A 19,072-nucleotide genomic window follows, 5' to 3' on the forward strand; every position below is an offset into this window, starting at 1 on the left:
CTGTTGGATTCCCTAGCAGAAGCACTATTCTGATTAGTTTTTTTGCTATTCAGTAGATAATTTGTGGAGATAAAAGTATACATTAAGTATTTACCATATGTCGGGCATTGTAATAACTTGAAGGGTCACAAAAACAGTAAGTACAATGATCCTTGATGTCAAGGTGCTTACACTTTTATGAGAGAAGACAACACATTTAAAAGGATCTAGAAAAGGGCGTTGTTAAATTGGTGATTGTGAGATATGATCCTGCTTGGCTTCTTGGACATTGTCAGTGATGTGGCAGGTTGGGAGTTATTATATACCACTCTTAATGAGTGGTATTTTACAATGCTAGTGAAGAAGTGATGCGTGCCACAAAGCAACATCCTAAATTATATGACAGCAAAGCAGTTGCCATATTTGGGGGGAAAAAACAATAGCTTGTATATGGAAATAGTATAGTATGAGTTCATTCTAAAGTACAACTGGGGAGCAGTTAAAGCAATATAGCTTTTTATATTTATACATTTTACAAATTTTTATATGTGTGTGTGTGTGTGTGTGTATAAACATAAACTGTAAAAAGCCAGGAAACAGCTGTATTAAATAAATCAAGGCGACAGTATAATTGAGGTAAATGAATAAACTTTGGCACAGTGAGTCATTCTGAATTCCTTCCTCTTTTTCTATTATATAATATAAAGCATGTTGTAGTATTCTTGAGAATGTAATACAGTGGAAAGGGCAGTGGCTTTGGAATTGGATAACTTGGGTTCATATCCTAGTTCAGATGAAGTCATTTAACCTCTCTAGATCTGAGTTTCTTCACCTCTAGCATAAGGAGGTTGGGCTGGATCAGTTGTTTCCAACATTTTCTTGTTGTTTTTAATATTTTTCCTAATAATATGTAAAGACAATTTTTCATGTTTATTTTTTTTAAAAATTAGTTCCAAATTCCTTCTACTTTAGTAGCAAGAGAGTAAGCAGTTTGATGTGTTACATATACATGTACTGTTGTTCAAAACATATTTCCATATTAGTTATGTTATGAAAGAAGACAGACTACCTCTCCCTTCCCCCCCGCCAAAAAAAAAAAATGAAGTGAAGAATAATATGATTTGCTCTTTATTCACACTTTATCAGTTCTTTCCCTGGAGGTAGATACCATTTTTTATAAGTCCTTTGTAATTATTTTGGATCCATAATATATTGCTGAAAATAATAGTCATTCACACTTGATCATCATACAATATTGCTGTTACTATGTTCAATATTCTCCTAGTTCTGCTTACCTCATTTTGCATCAGATGTTCATGTAAATATTTCCAGGATTTTCTGAAAGCATCCTGCTCATCATTTTTTATAGCATCATAGCATTCCATCCCAATCATATATCACAACTTGTTCAGCCATTTCCTGTTGTTGGGCAACCCTCAATTTCCACTTCTTTTCCAGCACAGAAAGAGCTGCTTTGTACAAGTAAATCCTTTACCCTTTTTTGGATCTCTTTGGGATATGAGCTTAAGTGATGTTGCTGGATCAAAGAGTATGCCATTTTATTATCCTTTGGGCATAGTTTTAAATTGCTTACCAGATTAATTGGGTCAGTTCACAACTCCATCATCAATGCATTCTTGACTCTCTGCATCCCCTACAAACATTTATCATTTATCTTTTCAGTCATATTAACCAATCTGATATAGGTGAGGTGGTACCTTAGAATGGTTTGAATTCATTTCTCTAATCAACAACTTAGAATGTTTTTTCATATGAATTTAAGTATCTTTGATTTCTTCTGGAAACTGCCATTATCCTTTGACCATAATATGAATTAGGGAATGACTTGTATTTTTATAAGTTTGATTCACTTCTATAAATATTGAGAAATGAAGCCTTTATTAGAGAAACTTGCTGCAAAAATTATTTCCCAGCTTTCTATTTTCCTTCTAATCTTGGTCTCATTGGTTTGTTTGTATAAAACCTTTTTAAATTTAGTAAAATTAAAAATAACATTTCATACCTCATAATGCTCATTGTCTCTTATTTGAGAAACTGCTTTTGCTTTCCCAGTTTACCTATGGTATCTCCCTTTATTTCTAAATCATGTATCCATTTGACCATATCTTGATATAGTGTGAGATGTTGTATACAGTTTGCTACCATTTTTTTTTTCCAGTTTTTCCCAGCAATTTTTGTCACATAATGAGTTCTTGTCCCCAAAGCTTGAATCTTTGTATTTATCAAGCACCAGATTACTACGGTCATTTACTACTGTGTATTGGGTACCTTATCTATTTCACAGGTATCCACTGTTTCTTAATCAGTGGCAGATAGTCTTAATGATTATCACTTTTTAATACAGTTTTAGATCTACCCTCTTTTTCATCAATTCCTTTGATATTTTACAAATATCTCACTTGATCCTCAAAACAACTCTAGTAGATAGAAGCAGTATTATCCCCATTTTGCAGGTGAGCAAACTGAGGCAAACAGAAGTTAAGTAACTTGCCCCGGATCACACTATTTGTCTGAGGCAGTGTTTAAACTTGGGTCTTCTCCACTCTGGCCTAATGCCACATCCACTGTGTCATCCATAAGTACATATTTATATGTATTTTCAGGCTTCCTGTTTTTTGTTACATGGTCTTCTAAGGAATACTACTTTGACCTGTTCACTCTACAATTTTGCAATATTTTTTACAAGATAAAGTTCCTTCCTTGCACTTTGTATAATTAAGCAATTCTGCCCTTGTTCCAGAAAGACTAGAAAGTACAGATTCCTTGATGGTCAAGACCACTCTTTTAGTACTTTGTGTCTTCCAGAACAGAAAGTATCTTGCCCATAAATAAGTTCTTTAAAAAAACGACTACTTAAATAGTCTTAAATAACAAAAATCAGAACTTGAACCCAGGTCCTCTAACTCTAAATCTTACTTTCTGTTCCATTCTGTCTCTAAATAAATGTGTTGAATTTTATTGAATATAATTTGAGCAAAAAGAGATGTTCAAAATGATAACTAAAATTCAAGAAGGAAAGTTATTTTCATTTTGGGGAGCTGAGAGCATGGAGGGTTTTTCATGTCAGAAGGTGGCATCTGAGCAGTGATTTAAAAGGAGAAAATTTTCAGCAGACAGAAATGTGCAGGAAATGTATTCCATTACAAGATTGTGGATGATCTGTGCAAATTCAAGGAAGACGGGAGAGGGCTGGATGAACCTTGGGAGCAGCTAAACAAGGTTTATTGAAACTAAAACAGACCATATGTGAAACAGATATGATGGAAAAGTAAGTTGGCACTAGATTGTGAAGCATTTTTAACGTCAGACGAAGGCATTTGCATTGTGTGCTTTAGGTTCAATAACATGACAGTTTATATGTACATTAGGAATATTAGTTCACTTTAATGTAATGACAAGGAGAATGGGAATACCTCAGCTTAGCATAGGAGAGATAACAGCAGGTGCATGGGATAATGCAGTGGTAGAATTAACAAACGTTCATAACCACATGGTTAGAGGGATTGAGGAAGAGGAAAGAGTCCAAAAAAATAAATAAGATTTCCAGCCTGTGCTGACTTAGAGGAATGTCAGGACTGTCAACAAATTTTGGATATACCTTTAATACAACTTAATGGAGATATCCAGCAGGCAGAGAGAAATGTAGCTCTGGGACTCCAAGAGGAGATTGGGTTGATTTATAGATTTGAGTCATCTGTGTAGAGCTGATTTTGAAGCCATAATAGTATGTGAGATTGCTTAAAAGAAAGAATGTCAGGATTCTGAGGACAGAACCCTAGGAGATAGCTGTACTTATAAGATGGGAGAAAGCCAACAGAGTCAAACAAGTCAGGGACAAAAAAAAAAAGGCAAGAGAAAGCAGGGCCGGCTAAACCAGAACAAGAAGGAATTTCATAGGGTGGTGAGCAGAATCATAAGTTGTGGAACAGGCAGGGAGAGTGGAGGCTTAAGAAAAGGCCATTGGATTTGTCAGTGTCATTGTTGACCAAGGAGAGTAAGTATACATTATCATTAAAATAATGAGGTTGAAACCAGATTCCAGAGGTTGGAGGAGTGGCTAAATGAATGTAGCAACCAACAGCTTAATTTTCTTGAAATTTATCAGTCAAGCTTAATAGAGAACTATTATATCAGGATGTTCCAGAAGTCTTAAAGCAGTTTTATGCTACCATGGTTTAAAACTTTAAAGGCATGGGAGAAAATTGACAAAATTGAAAATTAATTGTCAGATAGGTGGTAAAACAACCAAGAAAAAGGGCCAGGTAAGCCTGGAGAAGAAAGAATTGCAAGGATGGAGCAGGGGGTCAGTGGAAAATTATGGAATAGTCAAGTTTAAAGTCTAATATTAAAGCTTAGCAGTGTCCTAAGACTTTGATGTTTGGGAGGGTAGCATGGCTATGAAAAGGGACCCTTAAGAGAAGGAAGGTAATATGAGCAGAGGTAAATGGTCCATGTGGGGGGAGGAGATTGAAGTTGAGAACATGCAAGACAAATCAGTTGCTCAGTCCCAGTGGACACAGGAGGGAAGGGCTGGATCAGAGGCACCAAGAAGGTGTTAAGTGGAGCTTAGAATAAATGGAGCTGCTTCATCCTCTGAGATTACCTGCCCTTTCCTCTGAATAAGAGATTAAGATAAGAAGAGAAAACACAAGATGGGGAAGCTAGACCATCTGCCAAATAAGGTGGGTCTAAAGGTTGATTTGGGGAATTAAAAAGAGGTTTCACCTGGCCACTATATGTTGGGGGAGTTTTCAGAGATTTAGAATCTAGACTGAGTTGGAAGGTCTGTTAGACCAAATAAAAGATTATTGCTAATAAGAATTTGGTGGACCTAATCACTACAGTCTATAACTTCCTCCTGCAACAGCGACTTTTTTGGCTCTGAGATAGCAGCAGAGAAAGTAAAGGAATACTTCTCAAAGACATGTTAAAAGGGGTGGTAGCAGGCACTTGGCCCCAAGTTTTAAACAGTTATCTGTAGAGAAGTCATCAGAGAAATGTATTTAAGCAATCTTTTGGGGGGGCTTGAAACATAGTTCTCCAATATAAACAAATGTAGGGTAGTTAGGTGGTGCAGTGGTTAGAGCACTAGTCCTGAAGTCAGGAGGACCTGAATTCAAATTAGTCACTTTCTAGCTCTGTGACCCCGGGCAAGTCACTCAACCCCAATTGCCTCAGCAATATATATACATATAAGCAAATGCATATTGCTTTGCAGGATGTAAAATACACCTGTGGATAGCCCTATACACAGATGAAGAGGTATTTGTTCAACTAACATTGACCACCTACTTTATACAGCTAAGTATTCTGGGAAAATAATCAGCCAATTCTAGGCAAAATAGAGAAATAGGTGGTTTGCTTTCAGTATACCTCTCTTCCCTTTCTCCCTTTACTGGAATTTTCTTCCCAGCCTTTAGCTTTAAACTTCCTTAAAGTCTTTTCTCCAAACATATATACATTTGAACTGAAATTTGTTCAAATTTAGTACTGAGACACAGAAATCATGGGTAATAATAACCACCAACAACCAGACTGTGATGTGCTCCTAGGGAGCCAGGACACAGTATTTTTGTCCACCATTATTGAAAATTGGCTGCAATCAAAAGAATCATTATGTTCTGCCAGCCTTACATTTTGCCCTATGAACAACAAGGAAGGGCTGGAAAAGTCCTCTAAAAAAGATTGGGTCTTGAGAGGGTAAGTGATTTGCCTGTGACTATACTACTAACGTGTTCCGGGCAGGATCTGAACCCAAGTCCGGGCTGGCCCTCCATCCACTAAATTGGACTATCTTATCAGGGGAATCTTTTATTGTAACCAAATTATATAGTAGCCTAAGACCATCCATGAAGGTAAAGCTGCTAAGCTTGTCCTGGCAGAATCTGCCAGAATCCTTATCTAAAGGAATCCCTGCTTCTGTAGAAGTCTTAAAGAACTCCTTTAATATGTATGGCTTCTTAGGTCATCTATGACAAAATTACAAAATGACCATTTAATAATGAAGGAAATTTTGAAATGAGAATGCAAGAGAGGAGCCTGATGAACCATTCAGATAGAATTGTGTTCAGTGATTTCCAAATTTCAGACTTAATAGAAAATTAGCTACTTAATTTCCCCCAAGTCTCTTTTAACAAATCAACCATCGATAGCCTTATGATTAAATCGGGTTTACTACCATATTATTGCTAAACTTATTCTGACTGTGCATCTTCCCTTCCCACTTTAATCTTAGGGTCAGGGGTCCTCAAACTACAGCCTGCGGTCCAGATGCGGCAGCTGAGGACGTTTGTCCCCCTCACCCAGGGCTATGAAGTTTCTTTATTTAAAGGCCCACAAAACAAAGTTTTTGTTTTTACTACAGTCCAGCCCTCCAACAGTCTGAGAGATGGTGAACTGGCCCCCTATTTTAAAAGTCTGAGGACCCCTGTCATTACCCCCTTTTTCAGATCCTTATTTTGCTACCTTGCTGAACATGCACAAATACTCTACTTGCTAATCTCTGCCTCTACTCTTTCCTTCTTCTAGTATGTTTTGAAAAAAACATTAAACTTGATCTAAAACTTTAAGTAGCTCCTGATTTTTTACAGAATGAAGGTCCATACTTCTTAGCTGAGAACTCAAAGCCCTCCACAATTGGTGAGACCAGCATTTCCAGTCCTAGTTCTAACTTTTCATCTAGCAGGACACATCACTGACTTTTGTTCCCATTCCCTAAAATTCTGTTGCCTTTTCTGTCTATATGTCTAAATTTCTATTTACAAGTTTTTGGTTGTTTGCGATTGCAGTTGGTAAAACATTCCCATAAAAATAATGTTGTAGATTGATTATCATTTCTTTGAGAACATGGATTCTGAATCCCCACTTAAGATACTTAAAAGAAATCTAAGGGATTGTACAGTAAACTTTCCCCTGGAGCATTAACCTAAGCACAGGCTTTGGGGCATTGGATCAGCTTAATTGTAGTTTTTTTTCTGCAGGGTCAGTGTGTAATGTGTGTCTTTGGGTACCACTCAACTGACCCCAGGAAACCTGGATCCTTCCAGGCATCAGTGCTGCATCACACTGGGCTGTCCACATCTCTTGTGTGCTTTTGTACTATTTGTGTTAGTGTTTTTAGAAATAAGGCAGAAATCCCTTTTGATCTGACTCCTTATGTCTCTTCAGTGGGCCTTAGTCTTGGAGGAAGTAAGGAAATGAGAGAAGTGTTTCATGTTAAGCATATCTCATTCATGCTCTGCTCATGGATCCAGCACAGCACATATTATGTGGAAGAATCTGGTAACACTGGTATCAATCCCCTGCAGGTGATAAATACTTAAGTCAAGCATTTAATACAAGCTCCATGTGCCAGTTGCCCAGCAAAAATTCCCCTTTTTTGTATTTGTCTTTCCATGATGTATTGGCAGTTGACTTAACTGCTGCACAGATCTTCTCAGGTCTCTGGTTTTAGGGGCCCAACTGCTCATTAAGGCAGACTTGCTATTGACTCTTTGATTCACTCTTGATTTGGATATGAGCTCAAATTTGACTTTATAAGATTGTATTGAACCCTAAGATTGTGAACAGACTGTACCTAATCCCTATGAACCCTCACCTCTACTAAGTTTATGAAGCTTAACTTTTTATTAAAGAAATAAGAATTTAATTTAATTTCATATGTTTTGAGTTTCATTGTCTTTATAGAAGCAAGTTTATATGTAATATATATATAATAGTTATTTGTCATGACTTTCCCTTTTGAATTGCAGTAAATCTCACATTTTCTGGTAAAAGATTTTTTTTTAAAGCTATGTTAAAAACAGTTAAGAACATGAAATAACCATTATACTTTCCTTCTCTTACCAGCATAACATATCTTAAAATATTTCTGTTTTGTTGCTTTTAGTTTTCCATTCGTTTACCTATGTGCATGTAGTTCTTCCTTTGTCACAACCAAAGGATCTAAAAATCCTACCCTAGAGTTTTTCAAAGATAAATTGATATGACTGACAAACTTTAAAATTAACGTTGTTTTCCTTTATGAAGTCATAACTATTTTAGATATGTTCATTTTTATTCAGGAGACCTCAATCATGTTGTTTGTACAGTATATAACTCATAAGACAAATCACCTCTGCTTTCACTGGACAACAGTCAAGACAGCTTTGAATGGGTTTACGGAGTAGGGATTTGCATTTTCATGTGCAATTCCTTCCATTAATTTTTGCATGTGGGGATGATCGTTTTGTTTGGTATTTGAGTTCAGTTTTTTAAAAATTAATTTGGATTAAAAGTTGCTCCACAATTGGAGCCGTGTGGTAGTTTTTTTGTTTTTGTTTTTGGATTGACATTGCTGTTAGGAAACATTTTTTAGTTCTATTCCCTTCCTCTTTGAGAAGACAAGGAGTTTGGTATCTATGCATGTTCAATTGTGGAAAAAAAATTCCATATTAACCATTTTGCAAGAGAAATAGACCAAAAATCAAAATAAATAAATAAATAAATAAATAAAGTCTGCTTTAATCAGCATCCAGACATCAGTTCTTTATAGAGGTAGATAGCTTTTTTTTTTTTTGGGGGGGGGGGGTCATAAATCCTTCAGAATTGTCTGAGATCATTGTATTGCTGAGAATAGCTGAGTTATTCACACAGCTTCTTCCATTCTTTTTTGCCAGTTTTTTCATCCTTTTCTAGGCACCTAGTGCATTCTAATTCAGATTATATTTCTTTGAATATGTGACTTATTGAGTTTACAAGATTATAAACTCTTTCAAATCAGGGTTTCCACACATACACACAGTATCCACAGCACCTAGCATACACAGTACCTATAGTAATTATTTAATAAGTGGTAGTTTATTATAATGTCTATATCTTAAATGAGACAGTTTCCACTATGCTTTGTTCTTACGTATATCTCTGTACAGTTTCTAATGAGCCCAGGAACTAAATAGGTAAACACCTCTCTTATGGCACTAAGAGAAGAAATATTGTGGCAGGTGACAATTTATAAAGGAGCAGAGTGTGGCCATAATACCCTAAATGCTATTTAAAATTGTTTTCATACCGTGTCTGATCCTCTGCCCCCGTAAATAACCAAAATTGTAAGTTTACACTAATATTTGATTCTTAAAGTTTATCTTATAATTGGACCTTTTTATTGGTTTCCTTTCTTTAAAAAGAGCACTCATTGGAGCATTTTTCTTGGTGTTCATTTTTAGAATCAAAGAAATGTCTTTGAACTGTCAATTTATACTCATGCTGAGAAACTATCCAAAAATATAAAGATAGAGGAATTCTTTTGCTGGATTTTTTTTTACAACAGATTAAAATGCTGGTCCCATCAATAATTAAAAATTTTATCTCTCCAGTTCTAATAATTGACTTTATAGTTTGTTTTTTTCATTTGCTGAGGCAATTGGGGTTAAGTGACTTGCCCAGGGTCACACAGCCAGGAAGTGTTAAGTGTCTGAAATCACATTTGAACTCAGGTCCTCCTTCAGAGCTGGTGCTCTATCCACTGCACCACCTAGCTGCCCTGGTTTTGGGTGTTTTTTTGTTTTTTTTTTAAGTTTTAACAAGTATTTCTCAGACGTCTACCATATGCCAGTCGATGTCTTAAGCATTTTACAACTTATCTCATTTGTTCCTCACAAAAAAAGCTATTATCCCCATTTTACAAATGAAGAGGTAGATTGATGAAGTTAAGGGACTTGGCTAGGACTCCATCTACTTACCTACACTTCGGATCTTGCCCCTTTCAAATGCAATTGAATATGTAAATATGGAATCCTGTTTCAAAAAACGGAGAAAATTGGTAATTAACTTATTTCATTTTTTCTTTTTTTTTCAGCTGCTTTTCTAACCCAGACTGTCTGTCTAGATGATACAACAGTAAAATTTGAAATATGGGATACAGCTGGACAAGAAAGATATCATAGCTTAGCACCAATGTACTACAGAGGCGCACAAGCAGCAATAGTTGTATATGATATCACAAATGAGGTAAGTATAAAGTGACTACATTTATACTTGGGTAATTAGGGAGCATGAGGAATATCCGTCCTTGAATAAGGAAGTGTCTGGCCATAAACATTTCCTAGCTGATAGCCTGGGAACTTCTTGTTTTGCCTCCATTTCATTATTTGTAAAATAGGGATCAATAAAAGCACATAACTCCAGAGTGTCATGAGAAACAAATAAGATAATAATTGTAGAACAGTTAAGCACAATGCCTGGGTCCATTGTAAACATTATTAATCAAGAGAAATTCTGAAACACTTATATGAAAACATGGGAAGCAACCAAATATATTGCTTCTGCCAAATTTTTATTATTTAAAGAAATTGATTTTTTTTTTTAAATAATTTGTTGAGCGGTACTATAAATAATATAGAAGAACTTATTTCTGACAAGATTGTATCTAACAATTTTAAAAGGCCTGTTTTAGTGATAAATTAGCTAGCTTAAATGACTCTCAGTTGGTGATCTTGTGTGTGTGTTTTTCTCCCTTTCCAATTATCCAGGAATCCTTTGCAAGAGCAAAAAACTGGGTTAAAGAACTTCAGAGGCAAGCAAGTCCTAACATTGTAATAGCTTTAGCAGGGAACAAGGCTGATCTAGCAAATAAGAGAGCTGTAGATTTCCAGGTATGTTATATTAACTTGAAAGCACTTATACTTTTTTTTTTTTTTTTTTAATTATTTAAAATAATCTCAATTTTCATGGTATTTTAACTTACTAATTTGCCATGGGTTTTTAGTAATATTTAATAAAGATGGGCATGGTAAGAGGATGGATCTGACTCATAATAATCGATCTTTAAGCACTCTGACACTGGTTTAAAATGTTCTCATTATAATGTATAGAAAGTTACAGTTGTCTGTTTAGAAGTCTTAAAAGCCAACTCGAACTTGATTTTTTTCTTAAAGCCTTTGCTCAGACAACTGTTTCTTTCATTGGGATGGTAAGGTTGGGGGAGGGGATAATTTTGTTGCATTTGTTTGCTTTTATTGTTTGTTGAATTGGAGAACATTGGTATATGAAAAGGGTAGTTGCACACAGCAGTAGGATCTGCAAATGACAATACTTGCAAATTTTTTTTTTTAATGTTTTTAAAAGTAGAAAACAATTAGTTACATACTGGTCTTTTCTGAGATAATCACCCTCCTTATGCTGTACTTCACATCTTACTGTTGCACATAGTATCTTGATTCATTTCACTGAGTCCATTGCTTCAAATGTTTTCCCTCTTCTCCTTTGAATTTTCAGAGATTTTTAAGAATTTTAAAGATTTTTTTCAAGACTAAACTCCAGAACTCTTCCTTCAGTGGGCTCTCAAAGTTGTTAGCATCTAGTCTCTTCCTCCTTCCCGCCACTGAGAGTTTATTAGTATATCCTTTAGTCCTTAGATAGGACCTTGTAATTTCCCCCAGTAGAATATAAGCCCTTGAATAGAGAGCCTATTTTATTTTTTTATTCTATGATTTGTTAGTTAATTTCAAATATGTAATTTATGATTTAGAAGTCCTCACTAGAATTTAAATGGTGGTTTGTGTATATATACACATCTAGGCAGGGGATATCAGGTCTGGCATTTTGCAATATGCTCGCTGTGTGACCATGGGCAAGTGTTTTAACCTATCAGTGCTCAGCTCTCAATCAAAAGATCTTAAGTCTGTGTAACTGGAGAATTTTTACACTAATGAAATCATAGGCCTGACCACTTGGCAGCAAAACCATGCAGCCTTTTTAAAGCTCAGATAAATAGTGGGAAACCGGCGTTGTCCATTTGTCTGTTTTGTTTCTTTTGCCTCTATGCAACCAAAGACCTTAAAAGAAAAAATGTTCATCAGTGTCTCTGACCTCAACCCATTTTACCCCAAAATTTCATTCTTTGATATTCTCATTCTGTCTGTCTCTCCCTCCTGTCCCCAGACCTTCCCTCCCAGAAGGATTCTTACATATTCTGGACTTCCAGAAAGAATGTTGTATCCTTCTTCCTTTACTCTACTTTTTGAAAACACTCTACAACTCTTTAATAGGATTAAATAGTTCTACTAGTCATTACTGAGAAAAATATAGGAGAATTGGAATATGGTGGAAAGTAAAACATAATAGTCCCTGTTATCTGGTTGATTCAAATGTTCCAGTTTTCTGTGTAATCAGCTGGCCCAGTCTTTCCTAGATCAGATGTTCTAGCAAATTTTAGATTTTATATAAGCTATCAAATTTTGGTTTAGAAGGTTAGATATATTAATGCTTTTAGAATGTACTTCATCTCTCCTTATGTTTTTCCCTTCTTGTGCCCTTCCATACATGGTCTTTATTCACATATTTATACTTGATAGGAACTACTCATCTCTGTTACCTTAAATATTATAGCCATGAACCTATGCAATTCTTATTTCTACTTCCCTTTATATGATTTGGCTTTTCTTCTCTGTTGTCTTAGACTGGCATCTAGGGTGCCATCTTTCTGAAATATGTTCTCAGGACCTATTGATCTAACATACCATGTTATCAAGACCTTAAGGGTTTTTTATCATTAATGATTTCCTGTAATCTTCTGTTCCTCTGTCACCACTACCAGTGCAATCTCCCCTCCTCATTTTCAGCACCTTTCTTAATTTCTTTTTCCCACCCCAAATTTCTATTTCAGGGCTCTTTTTTTTAAAGTAGAGATAAGACACATACATACCTTTGGATTAATTAATATTGAATATCTTTTCCTGGTCCACCTACTAATTGCGTTCACTTCCTTATATTCAACTTTCAGACTCATTTTCATGTGCTGCTTTTACTCTATTTTAAGTGATAGACTCAGTTTTCATGAAAGGAAAAAAAAATCTACACACAAGCAATAACAACATTATTTTTTTTTTTTTAATTTAATAGCCTTTTATTTACAGGATATATACATGGGTAACTTTACAGCATTAACAATTGCCAAACCTCTTGTTCCAATTTTTCACCTCTTACCCCCACCCCCCACCCCCTCCCCTAGATGGCAGGATGACTAGTAGATATTAAATATATTAAAATATAACTTAGATACACAATAAGTATACATGACCAAAACATTATTTTGCTGTACAAAAAGAATCAGACTCTGAATTATTGTACAATTAGCTTGTGAAGGAGATCAAAAATGCATGTGTGCATAAATATAGGGATTGGGAATTTAATGTAATGGTTTTTAGTCCTCTCCCAGAGTTATTTTTCTGGGCATAGCTAGCTCAGTTCATTACTGCTCCATTAGAAATGATTTGGTTGATCTCGTTGCTGAGGATGGCCTGATCCATCAGAACTGGTCATCATCTAGTATTGTTGTTGAAGTATATAATGATCTCCTGGTCCTGCTCATTTCACTCAGCATCAGTTCGTGTAAGTCTCTCCAGGCCTTTCTGAAATCATCCTGGTTGGTCATTTCTTACAGAACAGTAATATTCCATAATATTCATATACCACAATTTATTCAGCCATTCTCCAACTGATGGATTTCCATTCAGTTTCCAGTTTTTAGCCACTACGAAAAGGACTGCCACAAACATTCCTGCACATACAGGTCCCTTTCCCTTCTTTATAATCTCTTTGGGATATAATCCCAGTAGTAACACTGCTGGATCAAAGGGTATGCACAGTTTGATAACTTTTTGAGCATAGTTCCAAACTACTCTCCAGAATGGTTGGACCCGTTCACAACTCCACCAACAATGCATCAATGTCCCAGTTTTCCCGCATCCCCTCCAACAATCATCATTATTTTTTCCTGTCATCTTAGCCAATCTGACAGGTGTGTAGTGGTATCTTAGAGTTGTCTTAATTTGCATTTCTCTGATTAATAATGACTTGGAGCATCTTTTCATATGACTAGAAATAGTTTCAATTTCTTCATCTGAGAATTGTCTGTTCATATCCTTTGACCATTTTTCAATTGGAGAATGGCTTGATTTTTTATAAATTAGAGTTAATTCTCTATATATTTTGGAAATGAGGCCTTTATCAGAACCTTTGACTGTAAAAATATTTTCCCAGTTGCAATAACAACATTAAGGCTTGTTGTAGCACAATGTCAAGCAGAATTCTTTGTATAGAGTAAGAGTAGTTTTTATCTTAAATGTATTAACGTTGAAAGCAAATTCCTCTCGATTAGAAATTAAATAGTTATGTTAAATATAAATAGTTATATTAAGAAGTTTACAAAATTATGTAAAATATATTCCAAAATATAAAAAGATTGGAATTTTTGTTGAACTATAAATATTTTTGCCAAAATCTAATGAAATTTCTCTATTCCATTGTGACAAAGTTCAAACCAACAATAGGTAAGAGGAAAATAGAAGGTAATGTAAGGGGGGAATAAAACATATAATGAAAAAATCAATTTTTTTTTTAACAGGAAGCACAGTCTTATGCAGATGACAACAGTTTATTATTCATGGAGACATCAGCTAAAACATCAATGAATGTAAATGAAATATTCATGGCAATAGGTAAGATTAGCTTCTATTTTTAAATAACAAAAGTTAGCATAAAAAGTTTTTCTAAAAATTGGTATCTATTTACTCTCTTTTCTTTTTATTGTCTTGGACTTCATATATATAGTGTGCTGTTTTCAAAGCTCCCTTCACGAGTTTTTTTTTATTATTATTATTATTGTAAATAATAATATTCTGCCAGCTATTATCACTTGATGAATATTTGAGTTTATATTCCAGGAACTCTTTATTTCTTCCCTAGGTACTCTACATGCACTTCAAATGAGTTATCAAAGAATGAGTCCCTGTTCCCTATATTTGGAGTTAAAGTTTTACTAGGGACTTTGTAGTATTTTATGGTTTACTACAAAAATAAACTTTTCTTAATTTCATTAAATTATAACTTCCCTTATATTTGAAAAAAAAAATGAGCCTTTTCACATAAACCGTTTTTATGGGCTTTGAATTTAAAAGCCCTTGTATGCTTGCTTTTTAATCTTCAATTGTCTGATACCATAAGGCCTTAAATTGGCTTCTTAGTTTTCTTAGCAAAGTATGTTGCTATGAACCTAAGAACATGTGATCTTTTTCTCCTATTTAGCTGTTTGTCTAGCAATGTACTTTCTGAATGCTTTCAGATTTCCCCCTTTTATTAAAACAGTGTCCTATATCCAAACATGGTTAGGACTCATTAAAAAAATAATAATAACATGTAGCTTATCCCATAAACTAACTACATCACCCAGTGTTATTAAATCCCCCCACCCCCTTAGCTGGCAGGTAGTGTCCAATACATGTTAAATATGTAGAAATACATGTTAGATCCACTATTATGTATACATATTTATACAGTTATCTTGATTCACAAGAATATTCAGATCAAGAAGGAAGAAAAAGAAAAACTGAGAAAGAAAATAAAATGCAAGCAAGTAACAACAGAAAGTGAGAATGCTATGTTGTGTTCCACACTCAGTTCCCATGGTTGGTTCTCTGGGTGCAGATGGCTCTCTTCATCACTGCACAAGTGGAACTGCTTTGAATCATCTTATTGTTGAAGAGATACACATCTCAGAACTGGTTGTTGTGTAGTCTTGTTGCCATGTATAATCTGGTTCTGCTTATTTCACTCAGCATCAGTTCATGTAGGCCTCGCCAAGCCTCTCTAAAATCATCCTGCTGATCGTTAAAACAGTAGTATTCCATACCATTCATATACCATAATTTATTCAACCATTCTCCAATTGCTGGGCATCCACTCAGTTAACAGCTTCTGGCCACTACAGAGAGACCTGCCACAAACATTTTTGCACATACAGGTCCCTTTCCCTCCTTTAGGATCTCTTTGGGATATAATCCCACTAGAAACACTGCTGGATCAAAGGGTATACACAGTTTGATAACTTTTTGAGCATAGTTCCAAATTCCTCTCCAGAATGGTTGGATCCACTCACAGTTCCAACAATGTATCAGTGTCCCAGTTTTTCCATATCTCCTCCAACATTCATCATTATCTTTTCCTTCATCTTAGCCAATCTGAGAGGTATGTAGTGGTACCTCAGAGTTATCTTAATTTTCATTTGGCAAAGAGTAATTTAAGGAGACGAGTTGAAGGTTAAAAAGTTACTTTATTTGTATTTAAAAGTTTGTGCACATAATACCAAATTATATATATATCATATGATTATTACACTGTTTAAAAGGAAAGTTAGCAGAAATGTGTTCATTTCATTTCAGTCAAGTCCAACTCTTTATTGACCCCATTTGAGGTTTTCTTGGCAAAAAGATTGGAGTAGTTTTGCCATTTTCTTCTCCAGCTCATTTTGCAAATGGAGAAACTGAAGCAGAATACATTAAATGATTTACTCAGGATCACACAATTAGTAAGTGTCTGAGGTCAAATTTGAACTCAGGAAGATGAGTCTTCTTGCCTTTAGACCCAAGCTCTGTGCACTTTGGCGCCACCTAGCTGCCTTACATAATCTTTAGGTCATCTCTTTAAACATCTCCATCTCATGGCTGTAAATGTAATACTGAGACAGAAAGAGAATGCTCTTAAAATGTTATCCTGCACATTTTGACTCATCTCATCTGATTCCCTTCTCGTCTTCCTGTATCCTTCTGGGCTTAGCTCAGATCTTACATTTTCCATGAGTCAATGCACCCAACTCCCTCCTTCTCCAGGGCATAGTACCTCAGGCAATGGACTTTCTATCAAGCAGATCCACATGTGCACACACATGCTGACGCCTTACCTCCCTTCATACGTACTTTACTCAAGTATGACTGAGCAAATTCACCCCTTGTTTTTCTTCTGTCATTTCAGGGCTTCAGAGGACAATATATCTGATCTCATGTTCATATTATTTTATTCCCATGCCCATGTTTTTCTCCTTTATGTGTATATTCTTTCCTAATAATAAGATTTTCTAGTTAGCACATTTGTATTTATAGATAAATTCTACAAATGCTACACTGATCTTCTGGTAGTAATGTGAGATGTTTCAGGATAATGGTAGTAAAGAGAGAATTCTAGAATGAGGAGATTTGGCTTTTAAGCCCCAAATATATAGAGAGTTCATTCACAATATTCATTTATCAAAGTACTAAATACAAGGCTTCCAAGTTGTCATTTAAGGTTTTAAAAAAATTTTTTTTCCAAGTTTGTATTGATTTATATATTAATTATTTGAACTAGTTAGTGATCTCTGGCCTAGCCATACTGGTAAGTAACCTTTAAAAGTTTAGAGAGAGAGAACCTATAAATAGGGGTCTTTTCACTTTGACACCATTCCAACTGTTGTTTTGGTAGTTTTTGCCTGTTAAGAATCTGGTATGGGAGGGAGAAACATCTCTCCCCTTTCCAATATTAAGCAGGATCCTTCCAATATTTTGGTGCCTTTGATTGTGATCTCTATCAAATGAAATTGGGAAATGGAATTGGAAATCTCAATTTTTAATGTTAACACAGTAGTTTAGAGTCATAAAATTCTTTTCTTTCCTTTCAAATGTATATGTAGCTGAGGTAAACTGTAGTTATTTTAATCTTGATGGTTCTTGGTATTTACTCTTTCAGCCAAAAAGTTGCCGAAGAATGAACCACAGAATCCAGGAGCCAATTCTGCCAGAGGAAGAGGTGTAGACCTTACCGAGCCCACACAACCAACTAGGAGTCAGTGTTGTAGTAACTAAAGTATCTGGAATATTCATCTGCTTCCTTATTATTAATAAGAGTGGAATCGGAGCATTTAACCTGGCCCAGTACAACTTCCAAAAAGGAGAAGAGACTTATAATATAGTCAAGTTTCTAATACAGAATTATTTTATGTGTTTTGAACTTAATTTTTAATAACATGCATGTGTCACTATTTGACTAATGTTTCAGCAATAGAAGGGACAAATGGAAGCTCTTAATATTTGCTTCATTGGAAGGTTGGGGTGGGGAATCAGTTCTTGCCATTAGAAATATAGAAGAATTATTGTACGGACCCACAATTAACCAGCTAGTTCCTCTAATTACAATTCCCATGTTGATGCAAATATAATCTATGACACAGAATTGGGATTCCTTAAATTGTTCTTTTAAAAAAAAATCTTTTTAGAAGCAGGTCCTAAAAGATACTTCTGCTTATCTGCAGTATTCATAAAGATGATAGGTTCTGCCGGTATCTATTTTAAGTGTACATTCCACATTTTAATAATTTAACCATATTAAAAAAACAAAAAAAAAAACTTTTAGCCATCTTTGTCTTCAGGAAAAAAAAATGAACTTTAGTTGGTACATGGTATCTAAATTATAGCCTATCCTGTTTTTAAATGGTGATAAAAAATCAAGTTTATCCCCATTTTCTCTTATAAGGGCAAAACTAATAAATGCAACTTGATAGAGAGAAGTGTATTCCTTCAAACATAAAAACTCTTCAACTAAAATGAAACAAACCAAGTGTCTGTGATTTCTCTTTAATCACTGCTGGCCATTTACATGGGGTTGGTTCTGTTTTGTTTTGTGGTGGGGTTTTTTGATCCCTTTGGACATGATCTAGTCAATGCACTAACAATTATGTACATTCAACTTGATTGTTTTAAACTTGGATCTTCAAATGTACTGTAAATAGTACTGCATTGTAATCTCCATTTATGTTTAATACGTTCTGTAATATTTAAGAGTTGCTTAAAAGTATGCAAAATGTACAGTTACTAAAACAGCTAATTAATTCCTCCACCGCTTCCTTTCCCTTCTCCCTTGGATTTGAGGGGGATTTCAATTGTCCTCCATGGCTAGAACAGTAATAAAATGAAGCTACTGTGTCTGTGACATGAGTCCTGCTGTCCGTCAATAACGAACTCTGCAGCCTTGTTTTCTAAAGTTCATTTTACTTTGATCTGTTCCATATATTGCACTAATTCTTTTAGTTATTTTCATTATATGAAATCTACCGAGTGTGTCAGAGAAATTTTAATCTATTTAAATGTTGAACTGCTAGTGGAAACTTACTTGTGCAGGTTGTAAATTTGCAGTAATTGGGGCTTAGCAAGGAAAATGAGAGTTCACCAGTGTTTAGTTTTATATTGAGGTGCTCAGGTTTTAATAAAGTGGTATAAAACAGGACTGT

General features: G+C 35.1%; 1 protein-coding gene across 1 annotated transcript in view; it reads left to right on the forward strand.

Moving 5' to 3' along the window:
* RAB5A (RAB5A, member RAS oncogene family) overlaps window positions 1–19,065 on the forward strand; it is a 39,381-nt gene extending 20,316 nt beyond the window's left edge. Inside the window, exons 3-6 of the mRNA XM_031940337.1 lie at window positions 9,836–9,987; window positions 10,509–10,631; window positions 14,384–14,477; window positions 17,536–19,065. Of these exons, the coding sequence (XP_031796197.1) occupies window positions 9,836–9,987; window positions 10,509–10,631; window positions 14,384–14,477; window positions 17,536–17,651 (485 nt within the window). The 3' untranslated portion in view covers window positions 17,652–19,065. The remainder of the gene's footprint in view (window positions 1–9,835; window positions 9,988–10,508; window positions 10,632–14,383; window positions 14,478–17,535) is intronic.
* Window positions 19,066–19,072: the final 7 nt, after the last annotated feature.

This window comes from Sarcophilus harrisii, chromosome 5 (assembly GCF_902635505.1).
Source record: "Sarcophilus harrisii chromosome 5, mSarHar1.11, whole genome shotgun sequence".
Lineage (NCBI taxonomy): Eukaryota > Metazoa > Chordata > Mammalia > Dasyuromorphia > Dasyuridae > Sarcophilus > Sarcophilus harrisii.